At 40.3% G+C, this 21,969-nt stretch overlaps 1 protein-coding gene across 5 annotated transcripts in view; it reads left to right on the top strand.

Moving 5' to 3' along the window:
* Positions 1-21,969, top strand: part of MET (MET proto-oncogene, receptor tyrosine kinase) — a 134,448-nt gene that overhangs the window by 48,806 nt on the left and 63,673 nt on the right. For all 5 annotated transcript variants that reach the window (XM_084513708.1, XM_084513711.1, XM_084513710.1 and 2 more), the window contains one exon: positions 13,413-14,627. In XM_084513708.1, coding sequence (XP_084369834.1) covers positions 13,428-14,627 — 1,200 coding nt within the window. In that variant the 5' untranslated portion in view covers positions 13,413-13,427. The remainder of the gene's footprint in view (positions 1-13,412; positions 14,628-21,969) is intronic.

Raw genomic sequence — 21,969 nt, forward strand, 5'->3', positions numbered from 1 at the left:
TCTGTGGGTTGTCCCCAGTGCATGACTGGAAAAGAACATGGTTTGCTCTATAAAACCAGAATAACTTTACAAGCTTCATCTGTCTTCAGATATACGCTGGCATAACTGAGGCTTGGATTTCTCTCTATCTTTAAGGTTGTTACACAGCCAAAATTGTATTAGGCCTTCTGTTATGGGAATTATATATCCTTTTACGTGTCATTATATATCCTAATATCTGTTATCGTTTTATTATATCAGTTTCTTATGTGTCTACATGACATGTGTCTTCTCATCCAAAAATACCAGTTTCTATTAGCAGGATAAAGAACAGGGAGGCAGTTTTGTTGAAGACAATGAAAGGTGTTGGTAGTTGAATTCATGTCAAAAGTTGATTAATTCCTCTTTCCTAATGTCATTGAAAATGTTAAATGAATTACTGGAGTTATATTCAGTTTTCTTGTCTACTTCTGGAAAGTGGATACTGATTTTAAATGTTATATATTACTGTCCTGCAAAACCTTTGGTTAAAGTCTTTAGGCTTATTGCTTTTGTTCTTTGGATTAGAGGCCAATATTTTTCTCAGGGAAAAATGTTTCTCGTTGCTACTCAGTATTTGATATCATTCTTACAAATGTCCAAAGCTGCAGTAAAAATATAAATGCAATCACAATATTAATGGTGCTTTAAAAAATAGGTAGAATGCAAACAGTATTGGACTCCAGTGAAGCAGTGAGCCAGTGTGGAGCTCACTATGCGATTAAGCACTTCCACATCAGAGAATTTAATTCAAATTCCACCCTGAAAAATGTGCTTACCACCCATTCAAATGACTGGAAAATGTTGAGCATGTTGGAGGATGCAATTTAGCTCACAGTAGCTGATCGAAAACTTTATCTTAACTGTTGTTTAACCCTTGTGATGAAGGGAAGCTTTGGCACACGCTTTGTTGTTGCCTTCCCGTAGATGTTCAAGGACAGAGTGTTGCATGGTATGAGTTTTATCCTTGTTTGTGTTTGCAGGGCTTCCAAATTGTAAACGAGGGTGTTCCTCTAGCCTAGGGGAGGTTCTAGTGTAGGTTCTTGGTTAAACTAAGGGTGTCAGGATACAAGTAAATGGGAGCCTTCAGTGGAAAATATGCAAGTGCTGAGAACAGGTAGAGGACCCACAGCTGTACTACAATTTTATTTCTTTGCATTGTGTTGTTTTCCCCATTTCCTAGTATTTAGTGTTTATTAAGCACAGTGTGGTTTTAATCTGAAATTCCCAAATGTCTGTTTTTCCTGGTATTGCAAACACTGCCCTTACACGTGAATCACAGAGAGCATGGCACAGTGGCAACATTTCACTGTGCCCTTTTACCTTCCCAGAGGATTAAATAGCTCCTTGCCTGGGGATGTCCTCTTCTGTCACATTCTCCAGACCCTGCCAGGTCTGCACCTTGGCTCATCAGTCAGATCACGACAATGGGAAAATCCTATTGAATCTGCTCAACATGGGAACCTTACTGTAAGTCTTTGAGCCATCATATAAAACTTAATACTGGTTCTGTCCTTGCTTTAGGATTGTAAGATGTTAAAGCCCTGTTACACTTCATGTTCCATTCAATCCTATAGAATTCAGCTACTCTTCTTTGTATCATATTCCTTTAGATTTTGTCCTTGTTGTCCCAAACTTACATACGCAAGGGAGAGGGATTGCAAGGCATGCCAATTTGTGAGAAAAATGATGTTTGCCCCTCCTCTTCTGGTTAAATTCAGAAAGACCTGCCCAAACATAGCTGTCATTTTCCTGGATAACTCTGGCAGCCTACGCAAGAGGAGGGGTTCTGAATGTAGAGCATGTTAACAGAAATTGAGAGAGCTGAGAGCCAGGCAGGAGGTGTGTGAAGCCAGCACACTGTGCATAAAATCACAAAATTCATAAATGACCTCCTAATTGCAGAATTGAACCCCATGTTTTTCCTGCAGGGCTTAAAAATAAGAAGGGAAAAACAGTGCATGGTCATTATCAGTCAGAAGGACTGTTTGCTATTTCTCTGGAGTTTTCTCTCGTTCTGAAAACACATTTACAAAAATAAGTACATGTTTGTTCTTCTTCAGTTGTAAGCGGCCATGATAAAATCAGCTTGTGGATAGCTCAGAGACATCTTTGCTGCTTCCTGAAAATTACTGCATGTTTTTTTGTTTGTTTTCAAATTGAGAGGTTTTCAGACAACATGCTTTGAAAGAACTCCTTTTATGCAAATAATACCACACTCTTGTAAATTAAATACAAGCTGGGCCAAACTCTGCCTGCAGATAAGCACGCATGGCTTCCAAAGTTCCCTTGACTTCAGTGGGAGTGCTTCTTGCTTATCTGGGAGTATTAGCCTAAAATCCCTTCAGGGCACCAAATAAAAGTAACAACCAGTGAATTGTTTTCACAGTACAAAAAGCCTTTCAGGAAGCAGCACTGAGCAATAAGAGGTGGGTAAGGAATAAGACAGTACCCATTTCCCTGCTAGAATATGGGTGTATCTTCTGTCTTCTTTAAAGGTGAATCTGAATATGGTTATTTACCATTGCATGCTATTAATAGGGGTAAAAACCTATCAGTCCACTGACTGTCCACTGGCGTTATTTATAGGGATTTCAAAGACATATGAAAAGGTAATGCCCGTGTCCATTAGCTACTTACTTGGAAATGCAGTGTAGGTTAATTCAATTTTTCTTTAAAGCATAACGATTTTCTTCATTAACAATATATAAGATTTTTAAAGATTTACTCTTCTGCACCTATCATCCCTGTTAAGTTATGCCTTCTGCATCTCAGTATTTATCCCGTGTCATCTGTTGCTCATTTTAAATGAGGTAATATTGAGATTCTGTCATGTCAACAGATCTTCTGCCTTTCAGGCTGTTTTAAGCACCCTGTTTTCTAGTCCTTACTCAGCTAAACTATCGCAGGAATCGATGAGAATATTGTTTGCATAAAGACTGTGGAGTCCAGTCTTGGAAAAGGTGGCAGCTTCACAGTAAAGGAATGTAACTTAGCCAGACAAACCTTAGGACTAAAACCAGGTTTTGTACAAAAATCCAGGTGTGTAACAAGTTATTTGTCTCATTGTCACCCCCAGGAACTGTATCCTGTTCAAATTTCAATTGCTTGATCGAGTAATTATTAATCACATGAGTAGTCTGGCTTTTACATAGCATTAAATAAGCACAACAACATAATTTGAATATTGTAAGTAGGAACAGGAATGCAAAATAAAGTGTTCTTATTATGACAGTGGCCTTTGTTCAGTGCCTGAAGTGCTGAACTCAGTTGTGTCAACTACTTAAGAAAACCTCATGCTCAGGAATAATTGTTATAATATTAAGTCTTAAATTAAAAACATGCATTAACTGACGTTTCCAATTTTACCACTGCCATTTTACTTTTCTTTTGGATAAGCAGATCAAGCTTAAAATTATGGGAAAGATCCAGAGAGGCTACTTTGGCATCTCAAATGGGGTTTAGAGTGAGTTCAGGGCACAAGTCCAAGGAAGGCATCCAGAAACCTAATACTCTGTGGCCACAGAGGCTCTCAGGTGCTCAGATTAGCTGGCGTCTGCACTTGGTTCTGAATATTCCCTGGATCTCACCTGAGCTCAAGCTCCACAGGAGGAAAAACCACGTGGAGCAGTGGAGGCCCTGGGGCCTGCCCAGGCCACAGCTCCTGGCTGAGCCCTCATGAAATCCCGAGACAAGACGGAGCCCAACAGGCATCGAGTCACACACAGTCCCGGCCTGCTCAGCTACAAAGTGCGAGCGCTGCTTTTAAACCACGTCCTCTGTCAGGGAGGACCCACATCCATGCCTTCCTCTTCAGGAAAGGAGGAGGAGAGGGAGCAGCAGCCATCGTGGTGGCACCCTGGCTGCCCCTCATGGCCAAAGGGCAGGAGGGTGAAGGCAGAGGGCGGCAGATCCAGGGCTTGGTCCTGAGTTTAGACCTTTGACCAGCCTGTTTGTGAGGGAATGAAGGTCGTGGTTTTAAATCAAACCCCTTGCAGCAGGCACCGTCCTGCAGCTCAGCACTGCTGCCAGCTCTGCCACAAGTAGCTGTGTTGTGCCTGTTGGAGGCACCACCACCAAGTCCTTCATATTTCAGAGGCATTCTGCAAGAATGAGCTAATTTATCCTCGTGTCACCCTTGTGAGAAAGGTAAATACTCTCTGAAGTTGGGGAATAGGCTCTCTGCTTATCTCACAAACTCCTTGACTCTGGCTCCAGCTTTCCAAAAGAGACACTCTGGGGTCCAAACAAGGCGCCTGAACACGTCTGAGAGCTGTTAGCAGCCGTGTGTACATGAGAAGCCCCAAGAGCTGTGCATGCACATTTAAGCTCTCTAGCTACCCCCAAAATAAGGAGAAGACAGGGAGGAGGGGAGGGAAGGGGGGATGATGAAAGGAGGTAAATGAAGCACCCAGGAAATCCATTCAGCCAAAAAAGGAAAAAAAAAAAAGACTCCATTAGCATGAAAAAATTCAGCTATCCCAGCATACCTTCTTCAAGCCACTGAGCTTTTCACCATCTTCTTTCTGAAGGTCAGCACAATATTTCAGAATGAAAGCTGGGGCTGACGGACCCTTGCTGAGGGAGATCTGCCAGAAAAGGAGCCCAGGCTGCTCCAGATCAGCCACTCTGCTGATTGCAGCTGTGACACCGTTGCCTCTGGTGAGAGCCGGTATGTCAGATAGGCTGGTCCCAGGCCATTTCGGGATTTATGAATACCAATACTGTAAAGTCCTTGGAAGCAGATCATGAATCACAGGTTCACAGCAAGGCAGCAGTCTAGCCAATGAGCCATCATTAACTCACTTTCTAAACTGAGTGAAAGTAGGGCATCAGTTAAAGTGCATTGCAATAACATAATCTTGCAGTGACAAAAGCGAGGTCAGCATTAAAAAGAAAAGGTCATAACCTCCTAACCAAACACAGACGTGAAGTGAACGCTATCCTTGACATTGCTCCTGTTTGATTATCAGAAAACTGCTACGAAGCTAGGTAGACCATCAAATTATTAACTTTGGTATAAGATAAAGGATGTGTTCTGTTAAGCTAAGACATAAATATAGACTTCATTGCTTCCACTAGCTGGTTTACAAACACAGCCAGTTCATTTTTTTCTGTAGCCATTCTGAGGGTTTGCACCACGTTTTTCCATGGGGCAAAGAGCACCAAGCTTGTTTTGCTCAGGGGCAGTTTGTGTTTGACAGGGCTAGTTATTTCCAATACATTATATTATTGTGATTATACTGCCTGTGGAGCCAGCTTGGACATGGAAGGAGCACAGTCTGCTTTCTAGCACTATGCTAAATATAATAATGTGGACAAATCACAGTGTCAGCACAACAAGGCTGTGCCAGGCCAGATCGGCTCTGCAGCCTCCCAAAAGTTCCTAGATGCAAGGAGTAGGCTTGGGGGCAACCTGAAAATCTCTGTGCAGTGCTCCACAAGCGGTGCTTTTTCCACATCTCCACTACTTGCATAATCCAGCAGGCTGAGCAGAGGGGAGGCAAGTGCCTCATTTCAGGCCTGGGGTGAGTTCTTCAAACCTGGGAGCTCAGTTAATCCCTGAGATGTGCTGATCTCATGGGGACCCCGCACAAAATTTGACCTCAACATCTTGGCTTGATGAGGTATCTATCAAGCAGGGTGTCAGCAACATATTGGACATCCCTGACCCTAGGTTTTGTCACTGTGCTCTCAGAGACACACTGACACTGAGCAGGGATAAGTCATGGCACCCAGTGGCATGCTTTATGTGCGTCGTGGAGCAGAAAAGCCACTGCTTGACACTACCCTACCAGCCCTTTCAGAGAAAAGAACAGAGCCAGCACAATTTCTTTTGCTTGGTATCCTAGATATTTGTTCCACACCTTGGAGGAATTCGGGGACTTGTTGGGTTTTTGTTGCTATTAATATTATATTTACTATAACATCAAAAGAAAATATGATAACTTGATAGATATTGTGTAGATATTTTGGTACTAATTTTATATAATATACTTTATCATCACTTTCTATTGATGTGAATAAGTATTATTTCTTTTTAAGATTAATGTTTGGCTATAAAGAGTTATTGTCTCAGGGACTCCTGAGGACCATTAGCACCAAATGACAATTAAACTGCAGGAAATGCCCTGCATCAAGATCATTCATAATTGCTGTTAGAACATTTAGATCAGATCTGTATGCTGTCTTGGTTACTCATTGCTATCTGCCTTTTAATCTTTTTCATTTTATGACCCATGCCATTCCTTTAATTATCACAGTATGGAAGGCTGTTAGTTTTACTACAAGACAGGAAAGGCTTCCAAAATTCATTCTGCATTTCAATACAAGAATTCAGGTAGAGAGATGTTGTAACCATAAAGCATAAAGTAGAAAATCTAAGTGAGTGCTGAGAGTAGTCAAGGGAATGGATCTAAAGCTGTGCTTACAGCCAGGTTTGCCAACTTGGCTCTTTAAGAAAGGCGGAACTACATTCCAAGAAAATTACACTGTCCCCATTCTTTACAGACAACCACAAAATGCTTAGACTCATGCAAAAAGTTGATCAACAGGATCAGCTCAGAAAAACTGCTTCCTCCTACTGTAAGGTACTTTTATACTCACCGAAAAGGACTTGTATTTCTTCCTAAAGTTGTATGACATCCTCAGTCAACCAGGACACATGTCTGTATTTGTCTCAGCTGGCTAGAGTCAGTAAAGATCTTTGTTTTTCATATGCAGTAAAAATACAATGAGATGTATTAGTCTATCCAAACACAAGAAAATGGGAGTGAAACCCAAATATCTCCATATTCACTCACCTGAAACAGAAAACCAGCCTACTATGTATTATTGGTTGTGACATGTACAACAACAAGCATAGCATATTATTCTGCAACCACAAATCTCCTTTTCTACTTGGACTGAACATATGGACTAAAATGTTCACACGTCAGTTGTCATACTGGATTATTTGCTGCAGATGTAGAGTTTAGGTCTGTGCTAGTACTGGATTTATTTTACTGCCAATGGTAGTGGTAAAGAACCACAATAGCATCACAGGTATTTTGTTAATGAAGCTCCACAATTGCTGCCTTGCATTTCAGATAAACAGAGTGGATCAATAATGTTGTGTTGTTCAAAGTCTACTTTCTGTTTTCCCACTATTGCCAAACAATATCACTATTTAAAAAAAAAATAAAAAAATCCTTCCATCTTTATGCTTCCACATGTGGAAATCAGTCCTCCTGTATTTAAAGCTCCAGATATATCTGGAAATATAAGCATGGACAAACAATTAAGGACTTACCTTACTGTGGATTTTTCCTCAATGTTTTTCAATTAGTCTTCATATATACTGAACTTCTTTTTTTTGGTTCCCATTCTTTGTAGATTTGATTTCTCAGCCCTTAGAGTAAGTACCACTTTCTCACACAAGAAATTTCACTGAATTCCAACAAATGCTGTATTCCACCTTTTCAATTAGTCCTCCTGGACAAGGAATAGCTCTTTATCTGCTCCACTCACTTGTAATATATCAGTGAGTGTTTGCTGAGGTTCATTATGAAACAACCTGTAGTGCCATTGTACCTTATCACAACAAAAAGTGATTAAATAAATCCAGTTGTGCTACAGACCCAAGAGATGAGTTGGTATTAGGATGTTAAGATCTGCTGCAAGTTTCAAAGCAAACACTACACTTTATTGCACTGCAGGACACCTATAGAAAATTAATGATAAATAAGTATAGCATTTTCTCCATAGCAAAGGGTACATTAGTTTTTTTTGTGTGTGTTTTAATACTTGTTAAAAATAAACCTAGTAGACAACAAAAACACTTCTGTTATAAGCTGCTGTGAATTACAATGGTATATTGGACCCAGTAATGGATATTAAAGAGTATATTTTATGCAATGAGATTTTGGATTGTTTCTTCGTATTTGAATACTGTAAGAAAGAGCTTACAGATCAGTTGAACATGTTAATGAAAGCAATTTCTTCTGACACACACCAATGCACTGGAGATGTAAAAGGTTTATTTAATGGTAGATTCCCCAGCAATTGCCTGCCTACCAGTTCTTCATCGTAAGCCCTCTGCATGCATGCACACACTATAGCTACCTCTTAGCATACCATGGAAACCTCCCAGCTACATTATGAATGACTTTGTGACCTAAATCACTGATACTAAGTCCCATGACTCTTTGCAGTGGGGAAATGAATCATGTTAGTGTACATGCAGAAAAGTTATGTTCCTGTCCTAGTCAGAATGAGCAACCTAAATCAGGGAAGTAGGGTGAAAATAGTGCTTAGGGCAAAGAAATATGGATTTTAACTCAGATTAGCCATTTGAATTCAACTCAAGGATAATTTGTATGTTTGATGCTGAGTTATTGACTCCAATTTCCTTGTTCCCTGTGTTATTTTAATTCAAGGTAGCTAATTCAGGTTAGCAGCTCTATGTTAAGAACATTTTTAGTCTGTGGACATACAAAATAGAAAATCAACTTCAATAAATGTTTTACGTATAACCCATCCTGTCTTCAGATGCAATAGGTTAATTGAAAAGTCTGTTGAGGACATGTCCACTGTGAGCTTACTCTGCGGAAGCTGGTGCCAGCATTGTGACAGATTTGTAACAAAAGATTAAAGTTGGATGGATGGAGCTGTTATCATCTCCCTCTCTTATTTGCCCTGTCCTGTTAAGTGATGGTGCTGTCTCCATGGCAGGGCATCTGATCCATGGGGAATCAGGTCCTGAACTGGCACAGTTTTCAGTCCAGGACAGTAAAGTAAACTGAACTCTCAGGAGCAGTAATCATGGTGGTTATCCTATATAAATCTGTCATCATGAGTCTGTCAGAGCCTATAGTAACAAGATGTACGATCCCATTGGGGAAAAAAAAAAAAAAAAAAAAAAAAAAAAAAAAAAAAAGTAGAACTATATTACCAAATACTTCCTAAATTACTTCCTAAATATGGGAAAACATTGCCATTTGTTGTATATTAGCTGACAATAGGGTTTGTGAAATAAAAATTAGCGTGGCTCTGCTGTACCTAACCTGAAACGACCTGAGGAGCCAATGTATTCTTGTATAATCATGCCATTGCACACCATGCGTAGGATCAGCAGGACCCCAGTGTTTCCTTTTCTGTAATGCAGTAAGGAAAGATGAGGTACACCAACTAAGCTATGGAAACCTTTCTTTTGTGTCAGCATGCTGTCTTAGCTTGTGCAGATCCATGGAGTGCCTTGCGATCAGACTTAATGGGACCTGTGTTGTTGAAATGAGGCTAGGAAGACAAGCACAATGCTGTTTTCTGGCTTCCTTGTATAGGAGAGCGTGAACGTTATTCAATAGTCAGGCCAGGCCTGACTAGTCAGTGCAGTGGCAACCAACAGTATGAAGGAGAGACATAATGTTCAATGTTCAGAAGTTATCATCTAAGCCCTAGTTAGGGAGAACGAGACTTGTAGGAAGATGATTGCCATTGGGAAGCCATTACTGGCACACAAACACTCAAGCCAAGCCTGGTGGAAAGCATCATCCATAACACTTGGAGTTGCTAGGCACACTAATATGACACATCATTACTAGCCACTTGCAAGGGTTGACCAAAATGCTTTTTCTCATGAGTTATACAAGCTAGTGCCTGCTGAGGGATGGAAAAATAAGCACATCATGACATAGGCTTTGAAAATACCTCTTACAAAAGGCATAATCCATCCACAGCTATTGCTTGCTGATAGTTATCACAGGCCAAAGCTTTCGAGTCTTCTGAAGACACATGAAAGAGTCACTGACACAGAAGTCACAGGAAGGTCACGAAAGAATGAACAGCATCCATCATTCAAATAAAGCAGAGAAACAAAGGGATTACTTGTTTTCCTTTTGCAACTGATAGACAGCAAATAGTTCTTTGACCTGTATTGAAAAAGTGTTTCTATAGCCTCAGTATTTTGGTTGTAATTCAGCAAAACTCTAAGTGCTTAATTTCGACAGAAATTGCATTTGTGTATGTGTTTAGGAAAAGTGGGACTATTGGACTTTTGAAGTAAGTGGGACTGAGTTTTTAATTTTCCGAAGTTTTCCTGCTTCTTCAGGATGTATTCAAGTGAAGTGTGTTTGCAATGACCTGGTTTGAAGGTTACAAAAAGCAACTCTGTGCTGGAGTCTGCAGCTATGGAGCAGAGAAAGACTCTGGGTCAAATGCAAATGAAAAGAGGAACTGAAGTCACAGGAGTCTCACTGAGTACCAGCTTCTATGAATTGAGGACTGTGAAAAAACAAATACCTAAAAAAAGGAGTTGCACATTGTACTCTTCACAAAACTTCTGTGTCCTCCCTAAGCTATATCTGTCTCAGAAGAGAACCCATGCCTTCTGATTTCAGAAACCTTGAGGAAAGATTCACAGTCTGCTGGAGATACACACTGTGGGGAACCATCTTCCCTAAAGCTGTCCATGCCTACTGAGCTTGAGGTTCCTGTAAGTGAGAGTCCACAGATTTCTGCCTAGGAGGATGCTTGAAACACCTCACAAGCATACAAAGGAAGACACAATGATAGAGCTCAGATATAAGAGCAAAGATGCTTTGGTTGCCATTTATCACTCACATTTTCCTTCCCCTTGTGGTGAAATACAATACCTAATATTCCTGGCATCTGTTGCTTTGTACTGAATCCCACCCTTGTTCTTGCTACGAAGCTCTTTGTTTTGAATCTCCTTTGCTAAAGGAGTCTGAGGAGGAATTTTTCTGACTCCAGAGCACAGACTCAAACCAGTGCTCTTTCACCAACTGGATATAAGCTGAGGATACTGGCCTCACATCCCAAGATGTGGTTTGAGGGAAAGAATAAGTCAGTCTGTATTTATGGCTCCGAATCCCTCTGAAGCACACACTGGGGTTTACTGTCAGACAGCTAGGGATCCTCTATTTCTGAGGCTAGAAGAACAGCGAGGATTGTGAGCAGGAGACTGAGGGGGTGTATTTGGGCACACTGGGAGGGAAATTATTTGGGAACATATTAAAACAAGAACATAATACTGAATACACTGAAACAAAGTCAGTGCCTGGCTGACAAGTAACCTTGGGTCTTTATTCCTGTAATTGTGGACAATCATCTTCATCCTCATCCTACTCTTGTCCCACCTATTGTTTTTCTTTTCGTGTTCAGACCCACCGCTGTCACTGGGCTTCAAAATTGTTGATGTAAAGAATATATCTGCCTCTGTGTTGTGTCAGAAATTGAGCACTTTTGGAATTTTCTGCTTAATCTAGTATTTGTCAGAACATGTTGACTTGTCAGAACGAAATCTGCAGGAATGTATCAGTTTTAACAGAGTTTCTCAGGGTGGAAATGCTGGCTAAAAGGAGACAGACAGTTGGACCAGTCTCCCATTCCTCCCAGCTCAGCACTGTTGATGCAGGGACGTGAACACGGTTGTTCTTGGATTGCTTGTGACTTTTGGGTGTTCCACACAAACTTCGAAAGCTCTTGGTTTCATCCCAGTACAGAGCAGGAAAAAATCTGTAAGAGCAAGAAGTTTCACGGGATGAGAAAACAGTTTCCTGCCCCATAAAATATGAAGTCAGCATTCCCTGTACTGTGCTTATTTTCTAATTATAATAATATTCCTGTTCTTTTTTATTATTATTATTTCTTTATTTTGAACATAAACACATGTTTGGTTAATTTCCAGGGTTCTGTTATCACTAATTAATATCTGAAAATGTTGATTTGAAAGAAGATCTTCATTTCTCAGTACCAGAAGTGTGAATTGTTCTTACCAGCTAGTACTTGCAAACAGCCTGTTTCTGATTTTTACCCCCAGCTCTCAATCATGACTCCTATCAGATAACAGGGAAAAAGAACAAGTCTTAGTTTCCAAAACCTATTATTTTGTGTAATTAATGAGGTAAGCCAGAAAAAGAATTCAGTAGATGCTGAAATAGAATGTCACAAAGAGTGCAAGAGAATTATTGATGGATTGTTTTAATCAATCAAGTAAAGACACTGAATTTATATACAGCTGAGATAGGTCTGGTCTATAGTCATCTTTTCATTTTGCTTAAAGTCTTAATGAAATAAAAAGTCAATATAGAGCTCCTGATTTCTCCTGTTATTTTGTAATTTTCAAGGTTGTCTGTTTTGAAACCTTTAAGCATTTCCCTATTAGCAACAGTTGCTTTAACTGTAGCCAAACTATAAGCATTTTCCAAAAGTTACATGATCATATTGCTGTTAGAATGCAGAATTGTGTTCTCCATGAAGCAGCTAAATTTAGCTTAACAACTGTGTCATGACATTAGCAGAAAATGTCTGGTGTGACGGGGCATGGTGTGGACACTGCACCAAAATGCTCATAACCACAGTCTATTTAATTGATCTTCCAGGGGGGTGAAATATCACACTAGTCATCTGTCTTTGTTTTTTAAAGCCACATCAAACAATTGTGTGGAAAAGTTAAAAAAGAAAAGTGCTAGTTTTTTTTATTTCATCCGTTAATGGCTCTAGGTCACTTGATACCCTTTTGTTTACGATACAGTGATATGCCTTTATCTTCTAAGGGTTCACCAGAGTGACTTATTGCTGTGGTACAAGGCCTAAAATAAAACTTGCACATGCCAGGCACCACATGATGCATAAAATATTCTAACAATATATTACAAAACCTTGTCAACACTGGGGAAAATTACTATTCCAAGAAGTAGAGCTGGCTGAAAAAAAACATTCTTTTTCCAAAATGGGCACTTATGAAAGACAGCGATCTGGGGAGCTGGAAGGGGAGAGACGGGGGTTTCTTCCTCTATTCTTTTGGAGAAAAGCCTCTTCCATGGTTACTCAAAAATGCCAACAGAATAAAAGAGAAGCCCACTACCAGCTCAGTTCTGCACATTATTTAACCTCTTTTGTTTCTTATTTTTGAGCAGCTGTGTTAAGAACCATTTCAGCCCTTTAGGGTACTTGCCAAGTGCCTTATATCCACACACCAAAGTGCTATATCTGCTTTGTGTGCATTGTGAGAGTGTCCTGAGTGCATTTGCTTTCAGCTACCTATAAACCATCTTGTTTTAAACCTTATCAGTCAGCTGTTTTAATGCCGATGTGGAAGTAGTCATCTCTCTTCTATCATTGTAAAATACACCAAGGGGTCTTGCAAAATTTATCATAATAAAATCCTGCTGTGAGTTGTTCTGAAAGCAGTAAAACGGGTACCCACTAAGAACAGTAATCATAGCAGTTTTTAGCACAAGGCTATTAAGGACACTAAGTAAGATTATGACACTTCTTACACTGAAATAGTTCAGCTAATACGTGCAGCCTAGAAACAGATTTCTGATGACTGATAAACTCATGTTTTACTTTAAGAAATATAACGACTCTTCCCTTTAAATATGTTTTGACAGATTAAACCTCTGACAATGAAGCCTGTTACTGCCTATCCTTCTGGGATTATCCTATTCCTGTTTGCGTTGCTGCAGAGAAGCTATGGACAATGCAAAGAAGCAGCTAAAAAATCAGAGATGAACTTGAATGTAAAATATGATCTTCCTAACTTCGTCACAGAGACACCAATTCAGAATGTAGTTTTATACAAGCATCATGTTTATATTGGAGCCATCAACAAGATTTATGTACTAAATGAAACTCTCCAGAACATTTCTGTGTACAAGACTGGGCCCGTTTTGGAGAATCCTGACTGTACGCCATGTGAGGACTGCAAAGATAAAGCCAATTTATCTAGCAGTGTATGGAAGGATAACGTCAACATGGCACTGCTCTTAGAAACCTATTACGATGATCAGCTCATCAGCTGTGGTAGCGTGTCCGGAGGCATCTGTCACCGTCACATCATTCCCCCTGACAACCCCGCTGACATAGAAAGCGAGGTGCACTGCATGTATTCACCACAGGTGGACGGAGAACCAGATAATTGTCCTGATTGTGTTGTAAGCACATTAGGAACCAAAGTTCTGGTGACTGAAAAGGACAGGTTTGTCAACTTCTTTGTTGGAAACACTGTGACATCTGCATTTCAACCCCCCCATGTACTGCATTCAATATCAGTTAGAAGGCTAAAAGAAACACAGGATGGGTTTGAATTTCTGACAGATCAGTCTTACATAGACATACTCCCTCAGTTCCGCGACTCGTATCCCATTAGGTATGTCCATGCCTTTGAAAATGACCACTTTGTCTATTTTCTGACTGTCCAGAGAGAATCTCTCGACTCCCAGGCTTTCCACACTAGAATTATCCGCTTCTGCACTTTAGATTCAGAGATGCGTTCTTACATGGAAATGCCTCTTGAGTGTATTTTTACCGAAAAGCGGAGGAAGAGGTCCATTCGAAAGGAGGTATTCAACATTTTGCAAGCTGCGTATGTAAGCAAGCCAGGTGCAGCTCTAGCCCATGAAATGGGCCTTGGGTTGAACGACGATATTCTCTATGGCGTTTTTGCACAAAGTAAACCCGATTCCTCAGAACCAACAAACAGGTCTGCTGTCTGTGCCGTCTCTGTGAGAACAATCAACGAGTTCTTCAACAAAATTGTCGACAAGCAGAACATGAAATGTCTCCAACACTTTTATGGGAAAGACAGCAAATACTGCTTGAACAGGGTAAGTGACGATTAATTTTTTACATTTTAGGACTCTTGTTCTCTCTTTGATTATGTTATTGTCATATAGCTGTCCTTTCAGCTTCGGTTGCAAAATATGAAACCCTGATAATTTCAGATTACTTAGCATTGTTGATGATTCATCTTTGTAAGAACAAGTTCCTGTAAACTGACTATGAAAATTATCGAGGTCCTTATGGTGCTAAGTATTAGTTGAACTGGAAAAAAAAAAAAAAAAGCCTTTTTATTTGTAAGTAATTGTTATTCTGTGTTCTCAAGAGTCTGTGCTGCAGATAAATGGAACATTAAGGGAATTACTTCTTTCACTATTTTAAAGAAGTCTTCATTAACATTCATCTCCTTGTGCACTGAGGAGTCCCTGAAAATATCACTCATATTTTAAACCATGTTAATGCTGAATCACTGCCCTCCTTAGAAAAAAAAAATAATAATAATAATGAAAGAGCTGGTTTGGAACATGCCATGAAGAGCCAGATTGTAATACAATTACTCATGCTTGATACATAAACGGTCCCACTGAAATCAGTTTTCTTAATGAAAGAAGTGTCTATTAAAAGCGTGTCTGAATGAGGATACCAGTAGTCCTGGATAGGAAAGGTGGCCTCTCTGTGCACCGTGTGTTCAGGTGTCTGCTGCTTTCCAACCCCCTGAAATACCGAGGTGAAAGAATCACAGGAATGATTTCTTTCTTTCTAGTCAATGTCTGTGCCCATGGCAGCACTTGTAAAGAAAATACAGGATCTGGAATTGGGTACTTTTAAAATTTATTCTGGAACATAAAACATTCTCACCTGGAATTATGCAGCAGGGCCTTATAGGTGCTCCCTGTGGAGCTTTCTTTTCTCAAATAAAAGAAACGTGGAGCTCCGAGGTGGCATGCTGCCCTCTGCCACAGTGCAGGGCCAGAAGGGTTACAAAGAGGCTGCTCAGCCCCATGAGCAGGGATAGGGCTGGGCCAGGACAGCAACAGCTCAGCATGCATTTGGGGAAGGCTTGGGGTGAGGGTGGGAACCGCAGGCCTTCATCGCTGCAATGCCACCAGCATTCTCCTCAGCCTGGCTGCTCAGCCCAGGCCATTGGGAGCAGGTGGTGGAGCTGGGAACTTCTAGAATGTAAAAAGCGAGGGCAGGTCTTCACTGCCAGAGGTGGGAGTGGGGCATCTCTGCAGAAGCATCCATTGCAGAAGCATCCAAGGTACTGTGGCTCTTCCCCAGTAGTGAGAGTGTGCCCAGATGTGGGGTCCAACCCAGGCAGAGCATCATCAGCATCATCACAGCAGGCTCCACATTCAGGGATCAACTGCTTGTTGCAGGCACCTGATGCTCAGCCCAGACCTAGGCACTGCCAGTGAATGCTGATACAGCAACCACAGCAGATGTAGCATCTCATTTCCTTTTTAAGGAGGGGGGAACAATTTTCAGGTACTAAAACAAGATAGAAAACATGCAGTACAGTAACTTCTTGTCTTTGTTCATGGCTTTATTGCTGTCCTGATGTTTCATTCCAGTTCTTAATATCCTTTTATTTTCATTTTTCAGTTCATTTTTCACAATGAACATAGTTCTTCTCTGAAAGTGCTTTTTTTTTCTTTTTTTCTTTTTTTCTTTTTTTCTTTTTTTCTTTTTTTCTTTTTTTCTTTTTTTCTTTTTTTCTTTTTTTCTTTTTTTCTTTTTTTTTCTTATTCCTAGCGTATTTTATTTGTGAGCGACTATCTTTAAAGCTTGTGGCCTTTAACTTATCTCATTCTGTTCTTGCCTATGCACCTGTTTCATAAGGTGAGCTTTTCATTGCAAAGTATACCATTAAAATATTGACAGAATAATTTGTCACTTTACACATGCTGGGAAGTACTTTCTTGTTTCAAAAGCTTTTCCAGAGTCTGCTGCTGCTTTGCATATCAGAACTGAATGTCTTATACTGCAGACGGTTTATTATAGTTGCCCATTTTCAAGAAATGTCATCAGAACTCTGATTTCTGCTACATTAAATTGATAAAGGGAAAAACGTTGCTCTGATTTCTTGTGGTTCATTTAAATGACATAAAGGCAGTCTGATTTTTTTTAGTCCTGATTGTTTGCTTAACCCAGAGATATCAAGGCTGTCAAGCCTTGACATTCATTTTCATTACTTTATTCCAGATGAATCACTAGGGCTCCAATGAAAAGAGTCCTGTGAGTTTTTTCAGGTTTCAGTTAGCCAAACATAAGTCACAAGAATTTGCCAGGCATCCTTTATGAACCCACTTTTCTCAGGCATGCAAAACAGACCTGCAAGGTTAGAGGGCAAAAGAAGTGAAGGAGAAGGCAGAAGAAGGAATCTACATTATTGTCAGATTTGACCTCCCCTGATTTTGCTAGAGGTAAAAACAAAACTAAATATCCCAAACTTCTCAACTCTTCTTATGCCCTTTTTTGTACATTATAAAAACTCACATAAGGACATAACACAATTTCCCCTTTATAAGTCACCTTCAACTTAAAAGAAAGCTTTTATAAACTGTGAAAGTTTGTCACAGTTTATTTTGGCAAAATTAAAAACTTGCTTTTTGTAATGCAGCCAAGATGATTTTTCTTTTTAACGTTGACAGAATGAAACCACAGACCACTGATGCAAGTGAAAGGCACTGACCACTGTGACATTTAGTCATATGACAGTGAAAACAGTACGGCAGTGAATATGGTATACCACTAACTTCAAAATTAAAAAGAATAAAAGTGCCTTCAGCAATGCTTGCAAGGGAGTGCAATGATATCTGATAATTTACAGTTGCAGTCTGATTGATGAGGGCCATTCCATATTACCAAAAAAGTCCCAGAAGAAAATTGTACATAATTTGGTTGGACTTTGGGGTAGTCCATCTTTTTAAGAGGCTGTCCCACAGTACTGTTTAGTCTAAGGCTGCTAAAAGCTGCTAAGGCTACAAAATAAACCAGAATAAATCATCCAAAACATTTCCTCAACCCTTTCTTCTCAGATTTTCAACATTTATACAAAAAACACTTTGACTAATTTTGATGTGGATGACAAAGTTCATTAGCTTTTAGCCTCTTTGTTTTAAAAAGCAACGAAGTTTATGTGTTTGTGCTATGGTGTGCCTGTCTTTCTTTTAGTTGCCCTCAACAATAAGAAGTTTTAAATATGCGAATCCGGGTGTGAATCTAGAGAAAGATCCGTTATATGTGGAAACTGATGAAGTGTAAGAAGCCTCTTTATAAACATGAGAGGGACTAACAGGGACCAAAGCAGGTATTGCTCACTCACGGAAAAACTCTCCATCAGAACAAAGTCAACTAACCACAAGATACATATCCAGACACAACTATGCTTCACTTATTCCAATGCTCATGGAAAGCATTTTAAAATCAAAATAAAACATTTCCAGTTGCGTTTAAGTGAAATACTTGCAAAGGCAAAGCCTGGACTCGTTGAGGTCAGGGTTAGGAAAAGTGAATGGGATGGTGCATCTGGCTGCTATCAGATGTACTTCTGTGGAGCTGTGACCAGTTAATGCTTCCTGAGGTTTTCCCTCAGTGAAGAGCTGGCTGTCACTTCAATGACAGAAAGGAGGTGATAGAAGTGGCTTCAAATTAAAAGAAAAATGTGGAGTCATGGTAAAGGAGTTTTATTGCCCAAGTCAGGACAAAGATAGCTGAGAGGTAGCTGCTGTGGAGGGTTTTGAATCACTGTTCAGGAATCTCTTCACCCACAATGAAGAGGAAACTGGATGTAGGTTTTTAGCAAATTATATTTGGTCACACTTAGTCACTTTCGGTCATGGTGCTAGAATGGAGGAGTACTTAGCTAAGGAGAGAGATATATACTGCTTACTTCATCTGGAAACATAGTCCAGTAGTCTGCACTTCTATCACAGATTAAATGGGATTCTCCGTGTGAGGAAGATGGGTTGAGTTTAGCCTTGACAATCTCATCTGTACATTTCAACTATCATTAGTTAGATCTTAATTTTACGGGCTTCATTCAGACTTTCTGTCTGTTATTACTAAACAGTTGTGAGACCATTTCTCCTCTGATACCTTCCGATAGCTTCAGTCCCTACTGACTTCCACGGAGAAGCACCTCTAAAAATGAAAACAAAAATCAGCTCTGTAAAGTTCCTTCAGCAGGTAAGTTCAGGTGAAAGGCTGACATACTCCATTTACTGCCCAGGAAAAGGGAAACCGCAGACAGGCTTTTGCTACTGCATTTCCCACAAGTGTCATAAAGCAAAACAAGCTGGTCGCCACTCCTTGTCAAATGGAAGGCACAAAGAGAGAGAAATCGTGTTGGAAGAACATGAAATGAAAACAGAAGATCACCAAAACAAAAGATAAAATGACAGGAAAATGAACATATGCTGATGCTTCTTTATTACCATTACACGTCATGATAGATGAGTAAAATTGGGTTATGCTTATATTGTAATGGAAGAAAATAATTGCTGCCTTCTATCAGGAAACCACAAAGGCACTTATTGATCTGTCATCCTTAGGGTATGTCTAGGAATATTTAATAAAATAAACAGAGACAAATAACTCTTCTGAGGTCCCAAAACTCTAATATCCCACACCATTTGGCTTTAAAAATAAAAATCAAAAATTGGCAGGTTTAAAAATAACACCACATCTCTCTGATTAGGAAGGGCTGATGTGGCTTATTTGGATAATCTCACAGCATGGAGGAAATGTGTTTTTATATTTCAAGTAGAATTTGCCTGAATATTTTCCCTCAAAGTCAGGCACCAGGATCCCTCTGGTTGGTTGTCATTTATTCCTCTGGAAATGTTATATCAAATGGCATACAGCACTCTGCCTGGGCATGGAGCCTGCTCCCATCCGTACAGATTTTGTGCAAGCTTCTCAGTGGGTTCTGACATCTCAGGCAGATAAATGAAGAGCAAGTTGGTGATGAACAATGTGCTCTAACATCCTTTAAAACAGGTTTAAATCTTAGTACTAAAGTGATGGGCTGCATCCACATTTCTGTTCTGCACTTGCTGCCTGTCTGCAGAAAGTCCAGGAAACACCCCAAGGGTGTCCATTGTGTCCTGTAGGACACAGGGTGCCAGGCACCACCCTGAGTCCCTCCGGCATTAGGTACACAGCCATCTACCTACTTAGCCTTGCAAGGCCTGCAAATATCACAGCCTGAAGGGTCACAGAAACAGTCTGAGCTCCTGCTAAGCAGTAATGAAAGAAGCAGTATGGGTGTGTGCATGGGTATGATATGAGCTATGGCTGTCGTTAAGGTTAGCTCAGGCTGGGCCAGATTCATCAGAGGCATAAACTGTAAAGGTGAAGGGCTGTTCTGTATCTGGGAATAACCAGGGACACCATCACAAGGAAGTTCCCAAGAAAAAATCATGACAAAGTAAAAGGCAGGTCAGGGACCTTCTCTGGAAAGTACCGCGCTGCCCTGAGCTGTAGGTATCTTTGCAGAGTCTTCCAAGCCCCAGCAGCAATGGGGTTTGAGAGCTGACCTGTTAGTCTGAGTGTTGCAAAAGCTACAGTTTTCCTTCCCCTGATCTCCTGTTAAGGACCTGTCTCTGTTTGCCTCCCAGTGTTTCTGCTTGGTATTTTATCATCTTCTCGATGAAAGCTGGATTTCTCTGTGAAAAAGTAGTACCAGTTAACCTACCATTTTCTGCAAAGGGCACTGCTTTATCATCCAGAGTTACTAATAATGTTCCATTTCCAGAGTTTTTAATCAAATTCTTCCACTGAAGGCAGGGTTCCCTGGTTATTACTGTGGGAGAGTGACTGCTGCGTTTCTCTGGAATCGCACACAATCATTTCAAGCAGAAAGCGATTTTTATTTTTTCACATGGATGCTTGGATTCTCTGGTCATGTGTTTTTTATGTCTCAGAGTTTCTGAAGCCCCTTAATTTACTCTAAAGATTAGAATTGGACAGAGAATAATTTTCTCATCCCGTGTAACTTTGAAAAAATTTGAAACGCTTTGCAACCCCACAAGAAGAGGTCTCCAAAAAGTAGACTAGCAGGTGTGCGGCATTAAGGACACTCACTAAAGATGTAAAGTTCAGATCTAAGTCTGTTTTCCTGTGTGTGAAGCAAATTCTAGTTCTCCTTTGCCCCAGTCTAAGTTCTCTGTGACATCTGATGGATGTTCTGTAATGGGACTGTGTCAGCCCTGCCTGAGAGAGCTGCTTGGGTTTCTGTGGATGCAAATCCATGTCCCGGAGAAAGAGAAGCTGATGCTGCAGTGCATCGCATGCAGATCTACTGACTCCTGGATTCATCCCACCTGGCTTTGGAAGCTAGCTGAGACATCTAAATTAGGAATGAATTTCCCTCAGCTTCTGCTGCCAAATGATGAAGGGGCATATCCAGAGGGCACCCATCTCAGATACTATGCTGTCGTAAGAGTCTAACAAGCTTCCAGCTTTCCATTTCTGTCCGTCTATGAACAACACTTTTTTATCCTGTCTGCAGTTAGGATGAAAATCCTGACAAAGCAGACATCTGCCTTTCAGCTCCCTCAGCACCAACCTTACCTCAGCATTTCTCTGCTCACAGTTTGATCTGACTCAGGACCCCACATCACCTTCACTATTGCTCACTAAAGCAACAGTGAGCAATTAGTATCCAGGAGACTGCTGTGTTACGCGGACTTTCTAGGTGGTATGTGGGTTTCTGAACTCAGACAGATTTTACATCAGAATGGAATTACTCCTGATTTCCATAGACACAAGTAAAACCAGAGTCAAATCCCATACTGAATAATAATAATAATAAAATACAGCTAATGACGAAAAAACATTGTGCAAATGGTTCAGAAAGCAAGTGCAGGTCACAAAGAAATGCTACTTGCCCTGGATATGCAGTAGATGAATACAATGAACCATTAGAGGAAGAATGATCTTGGGGAAAGTGATAATGAGAGCTTCATTTTCTCAAGGAAGATGTGACTCTGCTTTAATGTTCTGACTGTGGGAATTAGGGCAAACCGCATGATTTTCTCCTACTTTCTGGACTCCTTTCTATCCCAGGAGTCTCTCGTACCACTGTTTTGGCTAGATGTGCAGTTGTTGTGCAATGTTATCTTGGAATAAAAGTCTCCATGCTCAAAATTATCTTAGGATCGCTGGTCTAGATGGAATTCACAGTTTATCCATTTCATCACAGCTTCCATGTAAATAAGGACTTCTGTGAAAAATGTACCTGATGCACTATATCAGTGTACAGCAAAACTGTTTATATTGACAGCTCTTATACCTTGTTTTATTTCTTCAAAATCTGTAATGATTCAACACCTCTCCTTTGATAATCTGTATGCTGAGTTAAATGTTAAATTAATATAAGGG

Source organism: Aythya ferina (assembly GCF_964211825.1).
Source record: "Aythya ferina genome assembly, chromosome: 1".
Taxonomy (NCBI): domain Eukaryota; kingdom Metazoa; phylum Chordata; class Aves; order Anseriformes; family Anatidae; genus Aythya; species Aythya ferina.